This window comes from Astatotilapia calliptera, chromosome 19, assembly GCF_964374335.1.
Source record: "Astatotilapia calliptera chromosome 19, fAstCal68.1, whole genome shotgun sequence".
Classification (NCBI taxonomy): domain Eukaryota; kingdom Metazoa; phylum Chordata; class Actinopteri; order Cichliformes; family Cichlidae; genus Astatotilapia; species Astatotilapia calliptera.
In genome coordinates this window covers 2,346,210-2,373,116 of record NC_137440.1, presented here as the reverse complement: position 1 = coordinate 2,373,116, position 26,907 = coordinate 2,346,210, and the positions used below count along the sequence as shown (strand labels likewise).

Here is a 26,907-nt window from a genome sequence, read left to right as displayed (position 1 = left end):
GTGGATGCACTGCTCTAATCACTGAGCTACAGGCATCCCAAGTGCTCTTGGGGACCCCACACACCACACAATGTTTGTGTTCACAATGTGAGTTTGCTTTATTTACATTGTCAAGATCCCTCAGGCTGATTCTTTCCAGTCCTCTATGTCTAGTCAGCTTGCCGTCATTTCACCAACTCCACACACCTCGAGGTCCTGGCACACTACTGAAATAAGGGATGGGCATGACAACAACCACCAGCCACGTTAAGCAAACTCCCCTGGAACTGTCCCCTTAACTCACTGCGCAATCCACCCTGCAGCCAAGCCACTCACCACACCCCGCCACATACACCCATCACCCATCTTAGGCCAGGGAACCATCCAGCCCAGCCTATGTATCTGGCTAATGTATATAACTGGAAAGTCAGTTGGAGTCTTATTCGATCTTAAATATGATCAACCTATCTCTAATAATCGGCTATGTACCACAGGCCTTCAAGCTGGCTGTAGTTAAACATTTACTCAAAAAGCATCTCTAGACCCAGCAGTCTTAGCTAATTATAGGCCAATCTCCAACCTTCCTTTATATCAAACATCCTTGAAAGAGTAGTTGTCAAACAGCTAACTGATCATCTGCAGAGGAATGGTTTATTTGAAGAGTTTCAGTCAGGTTTCAGAGCTCATCACAGCACAGAAACAGCTTTAGTGAAGGTTACAAATGATCTTCTTATGGCCTCTGACAGTGGACTCATCTCTGTGCTTGTCCTGCTAGACCTCAGTGCAGCGTTCGATACTGTCGACCATAATATCCTATTAGAGCGATTAGAACATGCTGTAGGTATTACAGGTACTGCACTGCAGTGGTTTGCATCATATCTATCTAATAGACTCCAGTTTGTGCATGTAAATGGAGAGTCCTCTTCACACACTGAGGTTAATTATGGAGTTCCACAGGGTTCAGTGCTAGGACCAATTCTGTTTACATTCCAATCCAATCCAATCCAATTTTATTTATAAAGCACTTTAAAATACCCAGCACAGGAACAAAGTGCTGTACAGAAAATAAGTTAAAACAATAGAATAACAAAAAACAGCAAATTAAATAAATAAAACACATAAGACATAAAATTAAAACAGCCCTATGTTAAAGCAAAAACAAGATAAAACAGCATCGAATCACCTAAAAACAACTAAAATAAAAATAAAAAACCAACATCTCACGTGGTGTCAAAGGCCAAGGTAAAGAGGTGGGTTTTCAAGAGTGACTTAAAAACAGATAAAGAAGTGGCCTGTCTAATCTCTAAAGGAAGCTCGTTCCACCGTTTGGGAGCTGCTACAGCAAAAGCACGATCTCCTCTAAGTTTACGCCCAGTCCTGGGTATCTTCAGGAGCAGCTGATCAGCTGACCTGAGAGAGCGGGTGGGTGTATAAGGCTGTAGCAGCTCAGAGAGATAAGATGGAGCTAGGCCATGGAGAGCTTTAAAAGTAAATAAAAGAATTTTAAAATGAATCCTAAAAGAAATGGGCAGCCAGTGAAGTGAAGCTAAAACAGGGGAAATGTGCTCAAACTTTCGAGTGCCAGTTAAAAGACGAGCTGCGGCATTTTGCACCCTCTGTAGATGACTAATATATAATGCACTGACCCCTATATAAAGTGCATTACAGTAATCCAGCCGAGTGCTAACAAAGGCGTGGATCACTGTCTCAAAGTGCTGCCGTGAAAGAATTGGCTTTATTTTTGCAGCTGCCTGAGGTGAAAGAAGCTAGATTTTACCACGGCCTTAATTTGATTATCAAACTTTAGATCACAGTCCACTTTGACCCCCAGGTTTGTGACAGTTGGCTTAACATACTGTGCCAGGGAATCTACATACACATTGGGGGTCTCAGTGGGGCTACCAAAAACCATCACCTCTGTCTTTTTATCATTGAATTTTAAAAAGTTAACAGACATCCAAGCCTTAATGTCATCGAGACACTGAAGTAATGGCTGTGTAAGGTATCTGCCTTTTTTCTTTAGAGGGACATAGATCTGACAGTCATCAGCATAAAAGTGGAAAGCAATGCCGTGCTTTCTCAGTACAGAACCAAGAGGAAGCAGATATAAAGAGAAGAGGAGGGGGCCTAGAACTGAGCCCTGTGGGACACCACACAAGAGGGGAGCGGAGGACGACGCATAGTCACCAAGGCTGACACAAAAAGTTCGCCCCGTCAAGTAGGACCTGAACCACTCCAGTGCTGTGCCCCTAATGCCCACCCAGTGCTCCAAACGAGAGAATAAAATGGCATGATCCACGGTATCAAACGCAGCTGTCAAATCTAAAAGCACAAGAACAACACAGTCCCCAGCATCAGTCGCTAAAAATATGTCATTAAAAACTTTTAAAAGGGCTGATTCAGTGCTATGAAAGGGTTTAAAACCAGATTGGAAAACCTCTAAAACATTTTGCTTTTCCAGGAAGGCCATTATTTGGCTGTAAACTACCTTTTCAAGAATTTTGGAAAGAAAAGGTAGTTTGGAGATAGGCCTGTAATTTGCAAGAACCATAGGATCAAGAGCAGGTTTTTTAATCAGGGGTTTGACTACTGCATGTTTAAAATCTTTAGGGACAACACCTGACATCAGACTATGGTTTACCAGCTCAAGCACCAAAGGACCAACTGTAGGTAACACCTCTTTTAAAAGTCGAGGAGGGACAGCATCATTTGGAGACCCTGCAGGCTTAAGATGACCAACAGTCTCCTTTAAAAAGGATAGAGTCACAGGCTCAAACCTGTCAAAGACAGCAGAGCAGGAAACAGACTGAGAGGTCGTGAGCATGAGGAGAGATTTGAGCCCTTGTGGAGGAGACCTTCTCGATAAAAAAGTGTAAAAAATTTTCACAGGCTTCTGATGAGGGCTCGATACAGTCAGTATATGGTGCATTAAGAACAGAGTTAATAGTATTAAATAAAACACGTGGGTTGTGGCAGTTTGACAAAATAATGTCGGATAAGTGTTTTCTTTTGGCATCTTTTACAGTTCTTTGATATCGACGCCAACAGTCCTTCAGCATCTGGAATGACACTTGTAGTTTGTCCTTTTTCCACTTGCGCTCAGCTCGACGGCAGTCGCGTCTGACAGCTCGGGTCAAGTCGTTCAGCCAGGGCTCAGATTTAGTTTTAGGCAGTCTGGATTTTAATGGAGCCACAGTGTCCAAAGCAGTCCGACAGGTAGAATAAAACCATGAGCTCAGTTCCTCAGTCTGGCTGCATAAAAAATCCGGGATCTTACAGATCTGGTCAAAGACTGTTGAAAAGTGTTCAGCAGTGGAGGAGTTAAAAACACGACAGCGCTGAGCAGCAGCGCGAGTTTTAACTGAGGCACAGGCAAGAGGAACTTCAAACATCACAGGACTGTGGTCAGAAAACACAGCATCACAAATCTCTATGTTAAAAACAGAAAAACCATGAGATAAAACAAGATCAAGCGTGTGTCCACGTTCATGTGTGGGACCTGTCACACATTGCACCAGATTAAACGAATCAATAAGGTTTAAAAAGCCCTTCGCCATGGGCATGTCAGGACAACACACGTGAATATTAAAATCCCCAGCAATAAGAACACGATCATATTTTGGCATGAATTCAGCCAAGAAGTCAGCAAAGTCACTCACAAAGTCCTTATTGTATTTTGGAGGCCGGTAAACCACCGCACACAACACTGTGTGAGAGCAGCCCAGCTCAAACACAGACAGTTCAAAGCTGGTGAATGACGGGGTTGATAGCTGCTTACATTTAAAATGACTTTTAAAGATCGTAGCTATTCCTCCTCCTCGGCCCAGCATACGTGGGGAATTAAAATAGCAGCAATCGCCGGGTAGAAGATCCGAGAAGATGCTGCACTCACCGGCGCTCAGCCACGTCTCGCACACACAAAGAAAATCCAGTCCTCGGGATGTGAAAAAATCCTTCAGGATAAACGTTTTGTTCGCTAGGGACCTAGCATTTACCAGGCCAATCCTGGCGGTAAGCAGCGGATCCCCGTCGCTAGCCGTCCTAGAAGCCCGACACAGAGGCCGCAGGTTCCACAGATTCACACCACATCGGCGGGGGCGAGGAGAGCAGGGTTTTCGGGACATCCCATCTAGGCCGATGACAGGTACCAGCCAGGCACAGACAGGTTCCAACGATCGCCGAGAGAAACAGAAGTTTGGCACCACTCCTTGTTTTCTGGACAAGGGCTTAAGAGAATACCTTAAAGAAGCTTTCAGCTTCACCAGGAAGCCAGCCCTTCGACCCCGGCGACGGCACTTTTGCCGGAGTGGTGGATCTGGAACACGGCACAGGTGAGCCGGGATCTCCGATATTAGCGGGGGCAAAGTTTTATGTTCAGCTTGGTTCCACTTTGCCCAGCCTTTGACAGAAGGTCGGAGATCCAGTAGGGTTAGGCGATCATACACCAAGAGAGAGTTGGCATTTATTACAATAGTCAATAAAATCAAAACAAACAAACATAACACTGGCAGTGATAGACGGCAAGCCACACGCACCGGCGCCATCTTGGATCAATACATTATACATGCTTCCCTTAGGCAGCATCATTAGAAGACATAGCATACATTTTCACTGCTATGCAGATGACACCCAGCTCTATCTGTCCATGAAGCCAGATAACACACACCAATGAGTTAAACTGCAGGAATGTCTTAAAGACATAAAGACCTGGATGGCCGCTAACTTTCTGCTTCTTAATTCAGATAAAACTGAGGTTATTGTACTCGGCCCTGAAAAGCTTAGAAATATGGTATCTAACCAGATTCTTACTCTGGATGGCATTACCTTGGCCTCCAGTAACACTGTGAGGAACTTTGGAGTCATTTTTGACCAGGGAAAAGCCTTCAGCTAATCCAAAATGCTGCAGCAAGAGTCCTGACAGGGACTAGAAAGAGAGAGCAGATTTCTCCTGTTTTGGCTTCCCTTCATTGGCTTCCTGTTAAATCCAGAATTGAATTCAAAATCCTGCTCCTCACATACAAGGTCTTAAATAATCAGGCCCCATCTTATCTTAATGACCTTGTAGTACCATATCACCCTATTAGAGCACTTCGCTCTCGCTCTGCAGGCCTACTTGTTGTTCCTAGAGTATTTAAAAGTAGAATGGGAGGCAGAGCCTTCAGTTTTCAGGCCCCTCTTCTGTGGAACCAGCTTCCAGTTTGGATTCAGGAGACAGACACTATCTCTACTTTTAAGATTAGGCTTAAAACTTTCCTTTTTTCTAAAGCATATAGTTAGGGCTGGACCAGGTGACCCTGAATCCTCCCTTAGTTATGCTGCAATAGACGTAGGCTGCCGGGGGATTCCCATGATGCATTGAGTTTTTCCTTTCCAGTCACCTTTCTCACTCACTTAACAGACCTCTCTGCTGAATCATACTTGTTATTAATCTCTGTCTCTCTTCCACAGCATGTCTTTATCCTGTCTTCCTTCTCTCACCCCCTTTTCTCGCAGCAGATGGCCCCGCCCCTCCCTGAGCCTGGTTCTGCCGGAGGTTTCTTCCTGTTAAAAGGGAGTTTTTCTGTTTCTGCGCCTGTTGTTGTGATTTGGCGCTGTATAAATAAAACCAAATTGAACTGAATTGAAGCAGTACTGCACATCTGTATAATCTGTCCATTTTCTTCTTACAGCACACTGATGATTTATGATCTCTGACAGATGACCAGATTACTATTGACTTAATCAAGTGGAGATATCATCTGAATTTCAGGAGCGGGACCACTCCTCATTCACACCCCTTCTGGCCTCAAGCTGAGAAATGCTGTTCTCATTTTCATGTCCCCCCTTCCCCCCTTTTTCCTTCTCTTCTCCTCTTCTCCTCTCTTCCTTTCCTTCATTCACTTCTAGTTAGTACATGGGGATCTGCCCGGCCCGGGAGCTGTCTCCAGTCCCCTTCGAAGCCTTCCCCAAACCGCAGCACCAGTTCACAGTTCCTCATCCTTCATCGCTCATCGTTACTGAGGATGTGGTCCCAGCTAGTAAACTTAGGTGTCACAATGTGACTGCGTATACAGATAATACATGATAATACTTGTTTAAACTTTAAAATTTAACTTGTTGTAATACCCTCTCAGCTTATTGGAGCAGTATGTGCCATCGCAATTATTTTGTTTTATTTGAAACAAAAAATCTATGTCGAAAAGTTATACATTAAATGAAGCTTACAAAGCATATGTTTCCAGTCACAGACCAGCGGGTTATTAACAATGTGCCAAACCACCAGAAGCAAGCTGCTGGCCTCTCTCGCTTGCCCTGCTCCAATCAGTCCTGATGGGAGATGGACGCTCCGTCAGAGACAGAGAGGACTACAGTTTTCTCTGAGACTGAAGTAAGCACCGCTTTCAGCGACAATGGCCACAAGATGGCAGTAATGTAAAGGCTTAATGCAACTACTAATTGACAGGTGAGGAGCTGTATGCCAGCAGAGATGACCTTTCTTTGGTACATTTTAATTTATGTCTATTTCTAGATTTGATAAAACCTTGCTTGTCCTGACAGAACACCACTGCATATAATATTTTCAAAAGTCAGTTGAAAGAAAGTTTGTAGTATAATTTGTCAATATTGATTTGGTTTTATTCTCCTAGTGCCATATTGCTTTCCTTTGGTATGGGTTTTCTAATGTCTTCTTTACCTTTTCTCTTTTTTCTACCTTTTGTTTTTAAAATGTTGCTATTGTATATTGTTTTTAGGTTGCCGGTTCGAGCCCCGGCTTGGACAGTCTCGGTCGTTGTCCTTGGGCAAGACACTTCACCCGTTGCCTACTGGTGGTGGTCAGAGGGCCCGGTGGCGCCAGTGTCCAGCAGCCTCGCCTCTGTCAGTGCGCCCCAGGGTGGCTGTGGCTACAATGTAGCTGCCATCACCAGTGTGTGAATGGGTGGATGACTGGTTGTGTAAAGCGCTTTGGGATCCTTAGGGACTAGTAAAGCGCCATTTACCATTTCTTTTAAGATCTAAAAGTGACTAAATTTGCCTGTTGCTAACTCTGGTGCATTTACAGCAATGTTTATTCATGTACATCGTCCCTATTCAACAAATAAACTAATTAAACAAAAATGACAAATGTGCAAATTTACCACTACAGGATGTCAAGTCCTCATGCAACTGTCATTAAATCTGTTTCTGGCAGTTTGGTCTGACGCAGGCACATGACTCGACTGGTCGAAGTCATTTTGTAGGAATCTTGCATTGTTCCTCCTGTTCTTTCTCACACAAAGGAGCAGATCCTGGTCCTGCTGTGGAGCTCTGTCTAACTCTCCTCACATAACTGCCTATTTCCTGGAATCTTCTTTACACTACAGATTATTTGTGCAACCTGAATATGGAGAACATACCGCACATGCTAGGGACAAAGATGCTAGCAAAAAGTAAAACTAGAGAAAAATAAAGTCAGATCAGAAGCAATAAGGAAAGAGTCTGTGGTCTGTGGCCTCCACGTACAAATTCATGCCCTTTTTGTGGTTGTCTTGTTGTTGTTTCTCCGTTGCACCTTGTCCATGTGCTACAAAGTGAGTTCAAAATAAGATATCTTTGTTTTTCTTGACAAGATTAATAAACTCATCTGAAGTCAGTAAAGAAACTGGTGTCTAACGGTCTGAAAGGAAGAAAATAATAAGTGTAAAAGCAGAATTTAAATGTAGGCTTAGACTATGTGCACAGTTGATGTAAAGTCACTATGCTCATAGAAAAATAACATTGTGTGCACCTGAAAGGGGAAAAAAAATCAAGGAAAATATTTTATATTTGTTACTGATGGTTATCACAAAACACAAAAGCATTAGAAACCACTGAAAAACCCTTTTAACATCTGTGCACTGAGGTTTGAGGTATCTTCCAGGAACTGTGACCCTGGGGAACTGATTGGTCAATAGGTGCTGACTTCATGGCTGTTGATTTCTAAACTTAACCTGCTCTGGAGCAAGTTACTTTAACAGTGAATAACCCCACAGTTAATGCTGACATTAATAGGACAAAATGCTTAGTATAGTTGTCACTTTCATTTGCACCAAAGCAGGTAAAATAAATCCTGGATAACTGGATTGACTGATAACCCTGAAACTTAACTGTGACAGAAATAGCACTTTTCTACCCTACTGCAGCACTCAAAGCACTTCATATATCTCATTCACCCACTCATGCAAGAAGTTTTTTTTCTGTCATTCACACACATTCATATTACAATGGATGCATTGGAGTGCAACTTCTGGTTCTTGCCCGATACTTTGCAGACTAGAGCAGCCAGCAGCCTCCCAATTAGTAGACTCGCTCTACCTCTTGAGCTACAGCCAGCCTGAAAATGTACATGTGTTTGGGAACGCACACAAGGGCACCTGCACGCAGTGTTAAATCTGCACAAATCAAAAACAGCTTTAACCACAAATACTTCCACAATGAGTCAACAGTGTTTTGGTCTCCGTAAACAACCTCCCAGTATTGTTTCATATAGTCATGAAATTACACATTTGTATAGACCCCCTGGCTATGACTCAACACAAGTGTTAAAATACATGAAGTTTAGTGCCATTAGACCGTTACATCCATTTAAAAAATAAAATAAATTATCAAGATTACAGACAGTGACAACAAGAGAAAGATAGCTCTAATTTCATTATGTTTTGTCTTCTTTCTGCTTTTCTCTAACCATCTCCTTCTGTTTGAACCCAGCACCAACTAGGACCCCAAACAACACGAAAGCCTGAATTAATAAAACATTATCGATGCCCATGGCAACATTAAGCCAGTTATATTTTTGAAAATCTGTTTTAAAAAACAAAGTCTTTCCAGCTCTACAAGGACACAGCAGATTGGTTCATACAGTGGTTAATCTACTTTCTTTCTGAAAGTAGGAAGTAGGAAGTTTGTTATTTATCTATCTATGACATGTAACCATTTCTTATGAAATACTATGCCAAGATATTCAGCTTTATGCAAATTTCAGTTTTTCCTTCCTCATAAATCCACTTTTATGGTGTGTTTTTTTTTTTTTTTTGCAAAAGCATTTGCCACCAGGTGGCAGATTTTGTTCACTGGAAGTTTGACTACACTTTTAATTTAATTATCTATGAAATGTGTTATGCACGCTCCACATAGCCATGCCGATGGCGCACTAACGTGAAACACACCTACAGGAACTGTTCAGTGATCGATATATACTAGCAATGTTCTTTGCCTGCTGCGTTGTATATGGGCATGCTTGTGTGACGTGCCTAGGTGTCGGAGGCTGCGCTGCAATAAAGAGGCAGTTGGAATAAGCGTCTCAGCATAACAAGTACACCACCACAGCGCGCCTCCTGTTCAGCTCAGCCTCGTCACTGAAGTCACACTGGAGGAAAACAGGAGCACGGAGGCACATGCGACCATACCAGTGACGCATCCACACCGATAAAACAAGGCCGCATAAGGTTGTGACGCAAGGACAGCTTTTTACAACTTTTTATTTCATTGGTAAGTCTTTGTTTCACGTTGTTGTTTTAATTAAACATAAAAACGATAATGACCATCCAGATGCTGAATGGAAAAAAAGTTTCACATTCATTTTTTTAAATTAAAAATTAAATTAGCCTACAGTTATTGCAAACATTGTTTAAAATGTCATGTCATTGCTCATTTTCTGTTTTTCCAATAATTATTTCGAGTCATCTAAGTTGCCATTGTCATTATTGCCCATTTTCAAAAAACACTTATTTTTGCATTAAATATAGCCTAATTTATAACACATATTTTACAAATTAATGCCAATAGATAAAAACACAGTTTGCTCTTAAAAACTTACATTTGTGGTGCCCTAAAAACAATTGTTTCCACTTCAGTCATGCAATTTGTTATACCTTTGCCTATTACAATAAAATAAATCTTAATTTGAATACAATATGTACAATATATGCATCGAGACTCGCAAGTTTATTTTTAATTCTGTTAGTAGTGCAGGTTGTTTTTATTGATTATCTTTGCCTGTAAATAAAGAAGTAACGAAGGAAGTGCACAGATAAAATTTTAGCAAACATTAGCACATAATTACACAAAGAAAAAGGAAACAAAGTGAACCTATTTTCTTAAAGATGAAATGGGTGCATTCTCAGGGCTATGATGGCAACTAACTAATAACTGATACTGCTCACGGTCACCTGGGTCAGGAAATGTACAGTATATGCGTTGCATAATTGGTCTGTGGAAAGAGTGACGGCCAAAACAGTATGTTTTTTTTTTAATCGACATTTCATTATCCACTAAATGACCTTAGAGCCCAAACATTGTCTAAATAAAGCAGCAAATACAGCATCACTGTGAGAAATGACTGTTCTGAGGTCTGCGTACGCTGTGCAAACACAGCACAACAAGCAGTGAGGGCCTGAAAGTCTAGATTACATATCAGTTTCCAGACCATAACAAGTCTTAGATATTCCACTGAGGTAAAAATAAAAATATTAGGTTTGTAATCTACACTGCATTGTAAAAATAAACCTGTTTCTTTACTTAAATTAACACGTTTTTATTACTTCAGTGCTTCGGTTTTGGACAATGTTACTCACATTTGAAATAGAAAGTTTAATATTTTGCATAGTTCATAAGAAATATACTTTATACATTTTGAGCTGCATTTAAAATCAACGAGCTTCATAACATTACTATTAGTAAAAGAACAAGGAAGTTTCACAGCAGTTAGTATTAGTATTAATTTGTGACTATTTCACAATATATGTTTGTTTCTTTATATGTCTGTTAATTCGTCTATTCATTCATCTATTAAAAATCTGTTTTGTAAAGTCTCTTTTCTTTGGCATGTGTAATACTACTAACTAGTTATTCTTCTTAAATAGGGAAATGTGAAATTCCAATGTTCACAACAGAGACCCCTGAGGGGCTGAATCAGGCTGGTGGGTGTTTAGATTGGAATCTTGTGATATGCAGACAGCAAGGGTTAAAGGTGTGGAAAGGCTTAGCAGCATAGCATGTATCTTCTCTAATTACCTCCTATGTAAAAATCAATTACTTCTGCTACATGATCAGAAAGGAGCAGACCCCAGGGGGCTGTTTGAGCTTCACTGGTCCTCACTGCAACTACCTGGATGAGTAGCTTCAGGTTTGCAGTTAAGGCTTTCTATATTTTTATTTAAATTTATTCATCTGTCAAGTTTGCATTTAGCTTCTTTATTATAAACTGCACAACTGCTATTTCCAACCACTGGACTGAAAATGGCCAATAAACTATAAAACAAACTATGCAGACTCAAAAAGTTCATTCTAGATATATAATGAAATGCAAAGGTTGTCTGGCTTTTTACAAATGATCCTTCATGCATATTTCTAAAACAAATGTGTTGTCCTTATTACAGCCAAATTCTATTTTTCTCCAAATAACAGTGATTCAAATATATTTCACACAAATCCTCATTTGTGATACATTGCTCTAGCATTAATATGTGAGTAATGAGCATTCAAAGAACATAATGATAACTGTTAATGCTGATCTGACTTTCAAATTTTTAGGATTTTAAACGTTAATATTTGATGATACAGTATATTGTACGATGTAAGTGTTGTTGTTGAATGCAAAGACTGAATGATTAAATATCAAAAAATGCTAATGCGTATTGTTACAAATGAAGTAAGCAGCATTTCATGAGTAAGCAGCATTTTGATGTTGTTGACCAATGTGTTAATGGTTTTTAACCACTAATAACAGCTGATTAACTTTGTATGTATCAAAATAATATCTTTTGGTTAGTTTTCATTTTTGGAATTAAATATTCAGTTTGAAACATTGTATATTTATGGTAGTAACTGTAATTGTAACTACTACAGTTACTGTAGCGACACAAAACTTATAGTGAAGTGAAAAATATCCAAACTATACATATTTGTAAAAATTCAAATCTAAGTGAAAGGCACTTGGGTAAAAGAGCCTTATTTAAACAAGCAGTTTGAGACAAAGAGGTGAGGAGTGGTTTGTGGGTTTTGTTCATTCAGACAATGGGACTTGAAGTTCCAATGGCTTGTGTCCATCAGCGTCTGCCTCAGACAAAGATGCATTATTGTCTATTGTTATTCCAGCTGATCAAACCTGATTTAATAGCTCACAGGTATTTCTCTGGTTGAATGCTGTCATTCTGTTTCCTTGCCCTCAACACCCCCAGGCATGTACCTGGGAAGGTAACAAGAAACACCCAACCACATGTGCATGAGCTTTCAGTGTGTGTGTGTGTGTGTGTGTGTGTGTGTGTGTGTGTGTGTGTGCATACTAACACTGGTTTTACAATGAACTTTTGTTATTATTTTCCTTTTTTCTTTGATGTTTTTGGTGAAATGTATTCTGAAAACTATGATGTACTTTAGCCAACAAATTTTTGGCCAATAATTTATGCTCTTTGCATTACATTCAAGTACATTCTTTTTTTTAATCATTTCTTTTTATTAACAGATTTTTTTATTTGATGAATTTAATAAATAAATGTTTATAAAGAAACAACTGTAGCTCAGTTGAAGTTTGATATTTTCATCAGCTGATATTTTTTGTCTCAATTAGACAGCCTGCTGGATTTGATTTAGCAGACATGGGGAGCAAGACTCTGCCAGCACCAGTTCCTCTCCACCCATCACTTCAGTTGGCCAACTGTTCCCTCATCCAGAGTTCAACAGGTCTTCAGCTGCCTGCAGATCATTTTCACAGCATCTACAGCTTTAGCGCCCTGCATGCCGTCCACCTTCACCAGTGGACCCTGGGGTACCCAGCTTTTGCCCTGCCCCGCTGCACCATCTCTAAGCTTCCTTCCCAGATTTCCTGTATGGCATCCATCCCCATTTTCCCTCACCTTCTGCCACCTAAGCAAGACTCGGCAGGGTTGCTACAGACCTTCAAAAACAAGCCTCGCTTTGACTTTGCCAACCTGGCAGCAGCAGCAACCAAAGAGGATCAGTTAGAGGTGGAGGACCTGAGCATGACAGTGAGCGCTAGTGCTTCTGCGGCGCAGGCATCATCTCCACACCTGACCGCAGCCAGCCTGGGATGCATGCTTGATGTGACCAAACTTACTTCACCAGAGCGCAAGTCTAGTCGAGGCCGACTGCCTTCAAAGACCAAGAAAGAATTTGTCTGCAAGTTCTGTGCCCGACATTTTACCAAATCCTACAACCTTTTGATCCACGAGAGGACACACACAGATGAGAGGCCATATACATGTGATATCTGTCACAAGGCCTTCAGGAGACAGGATCACCTCAGGGACCACAGGTGAGATGCTGGTTTATCCAACTTTATCAAACCAGTTCAACACAATGGAATTAGTTTCCACTCAAGTTTTGTTCACATTAACATAAATCCCAGTTTTTCTATTCATAAAGTTAACGCAACAGGTAAGGAAGTTTGTGTTTGGTCAATTATTTCTTTGTTGTAACATGTAACATGTTTCTTGGTAATAAATCGTTTACCACTGGAAAGCCACGTTATTTCCCTTTAAATGGGGCCACATTTGTAAGCAAAATGCATTTGTGGGTTGAGCAGCAAAGTTGAGAATGTGGGTTGTGTCCATGAAAAACTTGCCAAACCTTCTCTGCCAATGCCAAACAGCTTATTGTGCTACCCTGAGAGCCAGCTGCCATAGGCAGAATCTGAACTCATCACTGAACATAATGTACCTCCACATGTTCAAGTTCTAGGTTCCTGATGTTGCCGACACCATGGTGAAGAGTTCTCATAGCAGGCCTCTTGGCAGCCCTGTGATACAGGAGATGGACTGCGTGTTTTCTAGGGACAGAGCCGTTGCCCATATTGACTGTAGACTGTAGAAGACTACCTATGGTTCCTAAGTGCTGATAGGATGAGAAAACTGTCTTCTTGTGGTATTTACTTCTTGAGATGCCCACTTAGTGGCCTGTCTTTGACAATCTTCTTTATGCGAAACTTGGCCAAGGCTGCCTTTACTGCCTCACTCCAAATAATGCTGCCACTTGGTTTTGTGGAACATTAGGTTGAAGCTGTCCTATATCACACCAATGGCACCTGATTGTCAGCACCTGGTACCAGAAGAGTCAGAAGCAGAATAAGCTGTTTGGCATTGGCGGTGAAGAACTGGCAAATAAAACCGTTTTACAACGATATAAAATTTAAGCATTGTTACAACAAAGAAATAATAGACCAAACACAAATTTCCATAACTTTTTGTGCTAAGTTTAGTATTTTCACTGCCACTATGCAAAGAACATGCTAATCCTAACAATCTTTGTCTGGATGAACAAAAACATCTCATATCTACACAATTCTTCTTCTAAACTAAAGTCTTCTAACTAAAGTTTGTGGTTGTGTTCGTGCACAGTAGTCAGTGAATATCACTGACTTCTGTGCATTGCATTACATTTGTAATACATCAGACAACTTCACAAAAGCTGCTGAACTGGGGGGTCCTAGAAAAATGCATACACTATCGGGCTTAGAGCCACAAATCGACCACGCCCTAAAAAGCGCTGTAAAAAATTTATATATTAATATTTTTTTCCACTTTAAATTAGCCAATCTTTTAGACCTACTTCTCCTTGAAATATTCATGTCAAGTTTTAATTACATTTCGCAGATTTTAACCCTTTTAATCGCAGTTTAATTACATGAGCGCACCGTTTTTTTTAGCCCCCCAAAACAAAACGAAATATTTAAAAAAAACAAACATTTGAAGTAATATTTGATTGTTATTATAATTAGGCCTTTAGATGGACTAAAGATTGGCACCAACCTTCATTTCGATCGCCTTTTTTTTTTTTTTTCAGGACCAGAAAATGGTCTCCAGGCGGCAAATGCTCCTCCTCTAGGCCGAAATCAGTGCATCCTCCCGGGTTAACTCCCGACGATGACCGGGGCATGTTGCGTCGGACCCCTTTTTCCAACACACACGTCCGGTACCACGTCACAACAAATACGTCATTTCCTGTTGATTAAAAAAAAAGCACCCTCAAACGGTCCTGGGGGCCGAAAATGGTCCCGCCCGATCAGCGGGCGAAGCCGCTGCTGCACGCCGGAAATGAGGCTTCGTTTCCCGCAGGTCTGTTTAAGCAGCCCGCTGTTTTCCAGCCCGGGGTCAAATGTGGAGCAAGGCCGCCACCCGGTGGACAAATAAAAAAATTACAACTCTAAGGCCAGTACTGCAAACGGAAACGGAAACATAACTGATCACGATCGATTTGACCGTAATTTTTTTGCCGTGAAAAATAGCGTTTATAATGGGTTTCAATGGGGCACAAATCGACCACTAGGACTGATAGTGTAAGTTTGTCTGTAGCTTAGCCACTGAAGCTAATTTCCGGAAGTCATACTGAAATTTTAACAGTAAATGTGACCAAACTTTTTTTTGCAGACTTTCGCTATATTCCATTCAACACAGTGCAAATGGCGTGTAAATGAACAATGAAAAATGGCACAAATCGACCCAAGACCACCCAGAGGTTAAGCAGATAAGCTATAAGCCTTAAGCTAAAAAGTCAGATTGTGATAATGGCACTTTTAATGAGTACACAGGCTCCATAAATCTTGTTAATCACTTGAAGACTGTCTGTAAACTAAGCCTGTGTGCTTTTTCTTGCTGGGTAATAATGAAAGGATGGTAAAACCAGACAATTATTGCCTTTTAAATAATGATCTGAAATTTGACATAATTTTTTGGTAAACACTGACTTGCTGGAGTGTTGTGTTCCCCTCTGCAGGTACATCCATTCTAAAGAAAAGCCCTTTAAATGTCAGGAGTGTGGAAAGGGCTTCTGTCAGTCCAGGACTCTGGCCGTCCACAAAACATTACACATGCAGATCAAGGAACTGAAGCCAGCCAAGATCAAGTGATTCACTCAACAGGGACCAGGGCACTGAACGAAGACCAAAGAAAACATGAGTAAAAAAAACCCCAAAACAACCCCCCCCCCCAAGACTTTGATCTCAGAACTTAAGATAATGTTTAAGAAAGAAACATTTCACCAACCATTTCTTACTGAAATAACGGAGTAGTGGATAAATGTATACTTACTTATCAAGCCTGACTTGGAAGAGAAACCAGTGGATGTGTAGAAACAAATTTATCTCCCGTTGAATATCACATTCCCATGCTATTTTTTTACAGAAATATTATATCAAAACATATTTTTGCACTTTAACCTGATTATTTACATTTATCTCTTGATGTCTTAAATTTATTTTCAAAATGAATAATCATTTTAAATAAACATTTTAGCGTAAATTGATGGCCACGTGTGCAAGTTTGTGTGAAGTCAAATAATATTCTATTTGTTAAGAAGTTAGTTAAGATGGTCACAAGAAGCTACATTTAGATCAATCCACCATGGTTCGAAACTCACAACAATGAAAATGACAGTAATGAGTAATGAGAGGTCTCATTTACAGTACAGTGTATATTATTATTAAAAGTGAATATATGCACAAAACTCAAAAATAGTGTGTACTTAAAGATGATCTGTTTGATGAAAGCATTTATCCACCTGCAAACATCGCTTTCATTACAGATTCCATCTAGAAATTTGAACATGTAGATAAGCTTCATCTTCTGCCCAACATGGAAGTCATTGTCACTTTGCCTTGAGGTTAGGGAATGAATCTTGAGTAAACAGCTATCTTGGATGCTGGAGGTGCTCTATCTGGGAACTTCATTGTCCTACTGAAGACTTAAATATCCACATGTTGAGACTGACGATTGATTTTGTAATCATACCATCAGATCTGTAGCTGTATGTCCTGGACATGGGTGAAAAGATCGGAGCTGCCAACTAATCACCACCGAGTGGTGAACTGGATCATGTGGCAGAAGGAAATTAGTTACTAGAAGCTCAGTGTACCCAAATGCAGACACCGTAGCATTCTGAAAGAGGCTGTGGGCACTGAGTCAGAGTGGACCATATTCTGTGCATTTACTATTGAGGAAGCTGTTGTGGCCTCGACAATAGAGGGGGTTTCAGCTGGAAGGTCATTGGTGCTAGTGGTAATTCCTGGACCAGATGGTGGACACCAGAGCCTGAAGGAGGATACCCGTTGAGCTTGGTTAATCTGCGGGTTTCCAGAGGCAGCTGGCAGGCCAAGAGGACTTGGCTTTGGCAGTAGATGAAGCAAAAACTTCTGTGTGGGAGTTTGGTGAGACCATCGAGCAAGACTTTCAGTTAAGGCTTTTCCACACCAGATGCGTAACATCTATGCAAATATTTTGTGTGTTAAATTTTTTTCACACCAACAACATGATTTTGCTGGAAGAATTTTCAAAAGAAAATTTTTTAACCAAGCTCGTGTTTTTGGATCTGAATAACCAGTTCTGACCAATCAACCACTGCTTTTGGCAACAAGTGTGCTTGTAGATAAAAACACGCACTCATGCTGAATATACAGTGATATGGAAATAATAAAATACTACTATTTTACCTCAGACAGACTGCTAAACACTGCTCCAGGTCAATAAACTCTCTGAAATTATTTCTCTGCCTCCTCAGATGTTGTGCCAACTCTGTCAACAGGAGCTCAAACTGCACCCCTGAAATATATACGAGCATGGTAGTAGTGACACAGATTCAACTCCTAGAAACCATGAAATTCTCCCTTGTGCTGCAGGAATAGATGGGTGAATGAATGAACCCAGAACCTCAGTTTCTTTTTTTCTTGTTTAGAAACATCAGGACCAGCTCATCATCACTTGATGTTGACGTCATTATTTTCAATGTGCATTTTTTAGGACAAAATTTCCACAAAAATACAACATGTTGAGCGCATACATACAATACACAAGACGTCTGCAGAATCTGGAGCTGGGGGGAAGACTTGTCCATTACTGGAGGTGAGGTCACTGATGTAGTTAAACAAGTCCTGAGTTTTTGGGTCCCTGGGCATGGATGAGATTCACCACAAATTCCTTAAGGCTGTCCAAGTTGACATGTCTCTACCACATTGCATGGAGGTCTGGGATGGGGTCTCTCCATGTCAGACTGGGGTGCTGGTTCCCTTTTTAAGAAGGTGGATCAGAGGATGTTCTTCATCTGCAGGGAAATCATACTTCTCAGCATCTCCAGAAAAGTCTATGGAGGAGACCCAAGGAGGGGAGATCCTGTCCGTTAGTCAAATCTCAGGTTCAGGTTGATTTTCCTCCTGGTTACCGCAACAACAATACAGAGAAAACCCCAACAATCAGACAATCCCCTATTTGGAAGAACTTGGTGACTGTGGGAAGGAAAAACTTAGTTTTAACAGGAAGAAACTTTGGACCAAAGCAGGGCAGCCATCTGTGACAACTGTTTGAGGTTGAGGGGAGGAAGACAAGATAAAAGACATGTCATGGTCCAGTGTTTTTAGTCTCTTTTGTGGACTAATGATTTGTTCTTTTGAATTTAAGAAATATCATATTTAATATCTATATTTCGAGTACTTGGTGATTGTGTTAGTACCCTTTTGTGTCTAGTCTATCACAGTCCCATCTCTGCGTCTTGTCATCAGCGTCTCCTCTGCCAGTCAGTCATGGCTCCATCTTTATTCACCTTTTTGTCTGGATTGTATTTTGTCTGTATTCTGTCTCTGTCAGGAAACAGTTATGTCTTGTCTTTTTTTGTTGTTGTTGTTGATAGTACCTTGTCTCATGGGCATTATGTTCAGTTTTGCTTCCCCTGTCTCATTATGTCTATTTTGTTCCTGCTGTGTTCCCCAGCCGTCTCCACTTCCCTAATCACCCCTAATCTATATATTGACCGAGTCACCCTTTGTTCTTCCTCTGCCTTTCATACCCTCCGCACATCTGTGTTTGGGTCCTCTAACTTGTCGTAGTCCACCTGTGACAGTACGCTCTGAGCAACAATGGACGTAGAAGATATACAACACAAACCTCAACTGCAATGTTCTATGGCTGTCTCTTCTTCACTCCAACCTCCAGAGAAGGAACTGATTTTATGAGTCAGGCGTACTTGATTTTATGACCAAGTACGCCTGCTCTCTGCCGCCACCGCCATCAGCTTCACACATTCAAAAGCTTGGTTCTCGATGGTGGAAGCTAGATCGACAGACAGAGACCTGCAGCTTCACTCCGGAATGGGTATTTGCTCCGATGCTGGGTACAACTGTCTGTCCTATTTTGTCCAAGGTCTCTTGCCTTGATGCCGACACACAACGCCCTGGCTGTCCCACTGGCTGTCCCACCAGGGGTCTGGCTAAAGTTTTGTGTTTGATGTTTCATTTATCTTTCATGTTTTGCCTTTTGTACCCAGTTATTGGACAAATAAATAGCTCACTTTTTGTTAATTTATCCTGCCTTTGAGTCCACCGGTCACAGACTTGCAGTCATTCCTAAATGATTAAATGCAAGTGGTGTATAAACATACAGTGAGTGGAAAACATGAAGACATTTGAGAAGATAATTAAGAAGGAGATTTTAATGCATGTTGAACACCATCTTGACCCCTTCCAGTTTGCCTATAGAGCAGGGAGAGGTGTGGAGGATGCTGCTGTCACACTCCTGCATCTCTTGTATAAGCATCTTGAGGCCCCCCACACCCATGCAAGATTATTATTTGCTGACTTTTCATCTGCATTTAATACAATTCAACCCCTCTTACTTGCTGACAGGCTTTACAATCATTTCAAGCTTGACACTAGTCTGGTCGGCTGGGTGACAGACTTTCTGACTAATAGGTCACAATGTGTGAGGGTAAATCATGTCTTTTCTGATGTGCTCTCCTCCTCTACTGGATCACCCCAGGGTTGTTGCCTCTCTCCCCTTCTGTTCATTCTGTACAGAAATGAGTGTCGCAGCAATTTCACAAACAGACACATCCTGAAGTTTGCTGACGACACAGTGATCGTCAGTCTTCTAGTGGGGGACGAGTCAGGCCATGGACAGGTTGTAGATGATTTTGTGAATTGGTGTGATGAGTCCTTCCTCTCACTTAACGTGTCAAAAACTAAAGACATGATTATTGATTTTAGGAAGTCCTCTTATAGCTCATCACCCACTATCATTAAAACTGCCGATATTGGGATCGTTGAGAGTTATAAATATCTAGGTGTGGTACTCGACCATAAACTGTGTTTTGAATCTCATGCTGATGCCACTACTAAAAAAGTTCAACAAAGACTGTTCTTTTTAAGGAAAATGAGATCTTTTAACGTCTCATCTGAGATGTTGTCCTTGTTTTATAGAAGTTTTATCGAATCTGTGATGTCCTTTTGTATCGCTGCCTGGTTTGGTAACCTGACGGTGAAGAATAAGAATCGGTTGGGACTTCTGGTAAAAACTGCTAGCAAAATTTCAGGGCGCTGGCAAGATGGACTTTTGGCCATTTACAATAGAAATGTGCTTAGAAAGGCTCATTCTATTATTAATTGTGTGAACCATCCACTTCACAGTGAGTTTGAGTTGTTGCCTTCCAGCCGCCGTTTTAGAGTACCTCCGAGGAGGACTAAAAGACTCCAGGTCTCTTTTATCCCTACTGCGTCTTGTCTCCTTAATGGCAAATAATTGTCCTTGAATTTTCTATCATTATTATTGTTATTATTGTTTTATAGTATTGTTCTGTTTGTTCTTATCCTCCTGCTGCTGAACTAATTTCCCCTTGTGGGACAATAAAGAAATTGAATTGAATTGAAAAAAAAAAAGGTGAGTGAAGAAGAAACATCCAGTGCATCACAGAAGCCCCCAGAAGCATTGGAAGAGTCAGGGTCACCTGATCCAGCCCTAAGTATATGCTTTAGCAAAAAGGAAAGTTTGAAGCTTAATGCTAAAAGTAGAGAAGGTGCCATTCTCCCGAATCCTGACGATAAGACACAACCTGATTATTAAAGACCTCAGCAATGAGCATAGAAACAGAAGCATTATTTCTCAGGTCGTAACTGGTAATGGTACTATAACAAAAACTGAAGTGTAGACAGATAAACATGGACGGTGTTTCAACGTACAATAGGATTCCAGTAATACAAAGCAATAAATGTCAATCAAATTATTGCAATGAAAAGAGTCAAATGTTTCTTTTTTAAATACAGTTACATTTGACTGAGAACTAACTTGTGTGTATACACACACACACACACACACACACACACACACACACACACACACACACACACACACACACACACACATACATACATACATACATACATACACACATATATATATATATATATATATATATACATATATATATATATATATATATATATATAGATCCCGGGAACAACATCGGAGATCTCTGTCCAGGAGAGCGCAGTCCTGGGAACAGCTAAGATACTGCGCAGGACCCTCAAGCTCCCAGGCCTCTGGTAGAGGACCCGAGCTTGAAGGATAAACCGCCCGCAGGGGCGTGCTGGGTGTTTTTATATATATATATATATATATATATATATATATATATATATATATATAGGCAGAGGGTCAGGCAAGTCCTGAGGAGTCAGCTGAATGGTAAGAACAAGATCCGGGCCATCAACACCTATGCCCTGCCCGTGATCAGGTACCCTGCTGGGGTAATAGGCTGGCCAAAGGAGGAGATAGAAGCCACTGACATAAAGACAAGAAAGCTCCTTACCATGCATGGAGGGTTTCACCCCAAGTCCAGCACCCTGAGGCTGTACGCTAAGCGGAAGGAAGGGGGCCGGGGACTGGTGAGTGTCAGCACCACAGTCCAGGATGAGACAACGAACATCCAAGAATACATTGGGAAGATGGCCCCAACTGACCGAGTGCTCAGTGAATACCTCAGGCAGCAGAAACCCAAGAAAGAGGAGGGAGACGAGGAACCATCATGGAAGGACAGGCCCCTGCACGGTATGTACCACCGGCAGATAGAGGGGGTGGCTGATATCCAGAAATCCTACCAGTGGCTGGACAAAGCTGGACTGAAAGACAGCACAGAGGCACTAATCATGGCAGCACAGGAACAAGCTCTGAGCACAAGATCCATAGAGGCTGGGGTCTATCACACCAGGCAAGACCCCAGGTGCAGGCTGTGTAAAGATGCCCCAGAGACAATCCAGCACATAACAGCAGGGTGCAAGATGCTAGCAGGCAAGGCATACATGGAACGCCATAACCAAGTGGCCGGCATAGTGTACAGGAACATCTGTGCCGAGTATAACCTGGAAGTCCCGAGGTCAAAAATGGGAGATGCCCCCAAGGGTGGTGGAGAATGACCGAGCTAAGATCCTGTGGGACTTCCAGATACAGACGGACAAAATGGTGGTGGCTAACCAACCGGACATAGTGGTGGTAGATAAACAGAAGAAGACGGCCGTAGTGATCGATGTAGCAGTTCCGAATGACAGCAATATCAGGAAGAAGGAACACGAGAAGCTGGAGAAATACCAAGGGCTCAGAGAAGAGCTCGAGAGGATGTGGAGGGTGAAGGTAACGGTGGTCCCCGTGGTAATCGGAGCACTAGGTGCGGTGACTCCCAAGCTAGGCGAGTGGCTCCAGCAGATCCCGGGAATAACATCGGAGATCTCTGTCCAGAAGAGCGCAGTCCTGGGAACAGCTAAGATACTGCGCAGGACCCTCAAGCTCCCAGGCCTCTGGTAGAGGACCCGAGCTTGAAGGATAAACCGCCCGCAGGGGCATGCTGGGTGTTTATATATATATATATATATATATATATATATATATACACACACACACATATTGTATATGCCATTAACAACCAGAAGAGTCTGTTCAGTGACAGGTTGCTTCTCCCAAAGACAAGAACTAACAGACTTAAAAACTCCTTTGTCCCACACGCCATCAGACTGTTTAACTCCTCTCTGGAGGGGAGAGGGAGGGGAAACAGGAGGACAAAGGAGGGGGGAACAACTAAGCTGTAGTGCCTCTTCACCTCACTGTGCAATACCTTGTGCAATACTTTTGTAAATAGTCAACGGTGCAATAGACTCAATACTTGAAATGTGCAATTCACTTGTATTTTTATTTTTATTCCTATTTATTCTATTTATCCTCTTCGTATATTTTATTTATATTGTCTCTGTATTTATATATATGTGTGTGTGTATAACTCTGTAACTTCTGTCGGTGCTGTGCTTTTTTGGAAATCGAATTTCCCAGAGGAACCCACCCGAGGGATTAATAAAGTTCTATCTTATCTTATCTTATCTCTTATATCTCTCTCACGGGACCATGTTTTTTTTTTTTATATACACAATATTTGTACGCCAATTATGTTTATCTATGTGTAAGTTATGTCTCATTTGTTGCATGGTGAACTTAACGTGTCAAACTGTCAAAACCGTTGTGTCTGCTCCCTGATGTCATTGATAATGGGAACACTTTCCTGTTCAGCTGGGATGAAAAATAAGCTGAGAAATAAGCTCCAACGCGTTTACTGTAGAGTTCAAGCTGCCACCGGAGCATGCAGAATTTGTGTTCTTACTTTTTTCTCATGGATATTTTACTTCATTTATTCTAATCAAAAAAGGAAAATATGAAATATTTATTGAAAACAAGCTTTCCTTTGCTTGAGAGTCTAAGAGCCTCCAGGTCCATATTCACAGCTATGTCAAATCAGTGGTGAACTTACATTCTCAATTTTGACACTACTCTAAATTTAGAAGTATTTGTAACAAGACCACCAGCTTACAGTTATTCAGTGTCAAAATGTCAGCTGGGTAATGTTTTGGTTATACTAAGCAATCATTTAGCTTAAAAACAATTTGACTGAGTGACCTTGATTTGCTCAGCACTTACAGAGTGTGTTGAAATCCATGTGTGTCTTTTTGTCAGTAGTGTTACTTTAGTGCGTCATGCAGGAAGAAAGCTGCTCATCCATGGGAAAGAGAAAAGCTAAGCGGATGGCCAGCACGTTGCTCATTTCTCTTTTAATCAGGAACTCATCAGTTTGTCATCAGCTCTCTGAGTACACAGGGATACACACACAGCTGGGCAGCTTGAAATGGCAGGAGATTGTGTACGTGACTGGGTTGTTGAACTTGGCGCAGAAGGGACACTACAAAGAGGTCACATCATGAGCTGAGTTTCCTCATGATTACCTTAACAACAGTATTGAGAAAGTGGTGAGAAGCATTGGTCCACACATAGGACAAATAGGTTTTTCTTATCATCATAGCTCAACAGACGCTAGTGGGCAAATTCATTGTGTTCCAGTTTAGATCAACATAAAGAAAGAAGCAGTTTGCTCTGGGGTCCCCATAGTTCTCTTACAGCTCAAAGACATCCTTCTTACACTAACTGGTATTTCTAAAATGGTGCTTGGTTTGAATAGTTATCTCTGTGTCTTTCTGTGTTAGCCCTGTGATAGAGTGCGATACACTTTTTAGCCTTCTGAGGCTCCGGAGAAGAGCAAAGAAGATGTTCCTGACAACGCCCACTGAGGGGGGATCTGAGCCGAATCTTCAGCCGCTCAGCACTGTCATGCAGGGAGGGAAGAGATTGTACTTTTACAGGTACACTGTGAGGCCAATCACATGCAAAGACAGACTAACATAAAAGATGAGGTGAAAGAACAAAAGAGGGCCAGGAGTGTGGCAATCCGACGACGGTACAGGCCAGGTATGTAGAGTATGTAGACAGGGAGTCGGAATTACATGCAAACACTTTGGAAGAAAAAATGAAGAAACAAGCAAAAATTGGAAAGAAGCAGGAGCTGTCTGCACTTGAATGATTTCTTCTTGCCACTCTTCCATAAAGGCCAACTTTGTGCAGTGCACGACTAATAGTTGTCCTATGGACAGATTCCCCCACCTGAGCTGTAGATCTCTGCAGCTCGTCCAGAGTCACCATGGGCCTCTTGGCTGCATTTCTGATCAGCGCTCTCCTTGTTCGGCCTGTGAGTTTAGGTGGACGGCCTTGTCTTGGTAGGTTTACAGTTGTGCCATACTCCTTCCATTTCTGAATGATGGCTTGAACAGTGCTCCGTGGGATGTTCAAGGCTTGGGAAATCTTTTTGTAGCCTAAGCCTGCTTTAAATTTCTCAATAACTTTATCCCTGACCTGTCTGCTGTGTTCTTTGGACTTCATGGTGTTGTTGCTCCCAATATTCTCTTAGCCACTGTACCTTGGTCTTTTCAGTGTGCTATAGAAATAAAATTGAAACTGAAACTGAAACAAAGTAAAAAAAAAAACAACAACCAAAAAACAGATGAATTAAACGACTTGAGCACTCTGTGACATTGTTTACTGTGATTATCAATGGTGTGGTAACGACAGCATATTGGATGATGATTCGCTCTTATGGCCTAAATCCCTCCGTGAAGGCTTTCCTTGTTAACACACTAACAGCTGCTGCACACCACACTTTAACTCCTCTACATTACAGATATTGGCCAAAGTGAAGAACAGCTTGAATTACATGGAAATGTGAGAGCAGGCTTATGACTATTCTGATCTATAACTTTTTTTGATCTATATGATTTTTCCTTTGGCTTTAATAGGGCTTTGGAGTTGACGTCACGCCGCAATGCATTATGGGAGCGCAGCGCCATTTTCGGGGTCTACGAATCAAACCAAACACACTGTGTTAGAACGACGACTACAAGAAAGATGCTTAAAAGCAGCTCAAAAGAGAATGAACTGTATAGAGACCGATTTCATTCAGAGGCGAAGCGGCGGTACTTGCACAAAATAGCGTGCATTGGAAATGTGGACCCGTATGAAATACGGCAGTGGAGTAGAAACCCTGAAGACCAACCGCTACTGACGTAGCCTGATATATTCTCGTACCTTGTCTGTGGAGTCAGCGCGTACAAGTCGTCATTCAAGCAAAGGTAAGTCAGCTCGAGTACTGCGAGTGAAATGCGTTTGATTTCCCTGCAAACATTCACATTAGTGCAGCATAAATTCATTCATGAGGGGAAATTACAGTGAGAACATGTGGAGGCTGTTAGGTGGATAACATAATGAGTTCAGTGCATTGATGTGACATTGTCCTGAAGGATTGTTATTCTTTATGGTTAAAGAAATTGCACTAATTAATTCATATTTATTATAAATAATACTAATTATACATCTTGCTTCCATGTTTGTATCCTGTGTCACTAAAAATACATTTTATTTTAATTTTATACATTGATCAATGACCTGCAGAATCTCCTTATCATATTAAGTGATTCATAATTGTCACTTTATGCTTTCTCCATCTCTAAAGTGATGACATCCTTGCATTACATCCTTTAATGGCGGGGATAGCTCAGTAGGTAGAGTGGTTGCCCCATGATCGGAAGGTCGGGGGTTCGATTCCCCTTAACAGCTACCCTGAGGTACCCCTGAGCAAGGTACCGTCCCTACACACTGCTCCCTGGGCGCCCAATGGCTGCCCACTGCTTCACTGAGTGAATGGGTTAAATGCAGAGAGCAATTTCCCCATGGGGCTCAATAAAGCACAATAATGTACACACTTTCTTCTTCTTTAGGTTCATTTTCTGCAGGCAGGTTTCTGACAGAGAACAGACAGATTTACACTATAACATGCAGATGGACACATAAAGAAATGAAAAATGACATGTATGTGCTAACTTTCTAAACACTTTGTTACATTTATGATAAAGTAGATTAAACACATTTATGTCGGCCTTGGCTCATAGTTCTTGTCTTTAAATGAACTTTGTCTGTGTGTGTTTCAGGTCCTGCACTCTCAAAGACTGAATGAACCAGCATTACAGCCATGGGTCACTGTGAGCATCACAGGGAAGGTTGAAGCCGCCCACTGCACCTGTAAGGCCAGAGTCGCAGAGACCTGCAGCCATGTCGCTGCTCTTCTGTTTAATGTAGAAGCAACAGTGTTGATCCGTGGCACAAGGACTGTTACAGATGAACCTGCATACTGGGTTTTGCTGGGTAATATGACCAAGATACAGCCAGAGGTTGGCCATAAGATAGACTTCTCCTCTTCAGCTGCCCAAAAAAAGGCTCTCAATCAAAACATAAACAGACCATCTGT

At 41.5% G+C, this 26,907-nt stretch overlaps 1 protein-coding gene across 1 annotated transcript; it reads left to right on the top strand.

Moving 5' to 3' along the window:
• The first annotated feature begins 9,258 nt into the window (after window positions 1-9,258).
• osr1 (odd-skipped related transcription factor 1) lies at window positions 9,259-16,226 on the top strand. The gene is made up of 3 exons (XM_026153051.2): window positions 9,259-9,462; window positions 12,542-13,246; window positions 15,703-16,226. The coding sequence occupies exons 2-3, from the start codon at window positions 12,570-12,572 to the stop codon at window positions 15,833-15,835; spliced, it is 810 nt and encodes a 269-aa protein (XP_026008836.1). The 5' UTR covers window positions 9,259-9,462; window positions 12,542-12,569; the 3' UTR covers window positions 15,836-16,226.
• Window positions 16,227-26,907: the final 10,681 nt, after the last annotated feature.

Bases quoted from the DNA above. Each gene is read 5' to 3' on its own strand.
- osr1 (XM_026153051.2), top strand. From the start codon at position 12,570: ATGGGGAGCAAGACTCTGCCAGCACCAGTTCCTCTCCACCCATCACTT. The intron at 13,247-15,702 runs GTGAGATGCTGG...TCCCCTCTGCAG, and splicing joins GATCACCTCAGGGACCACAG to GTACATCCATTCTAAAGAAA.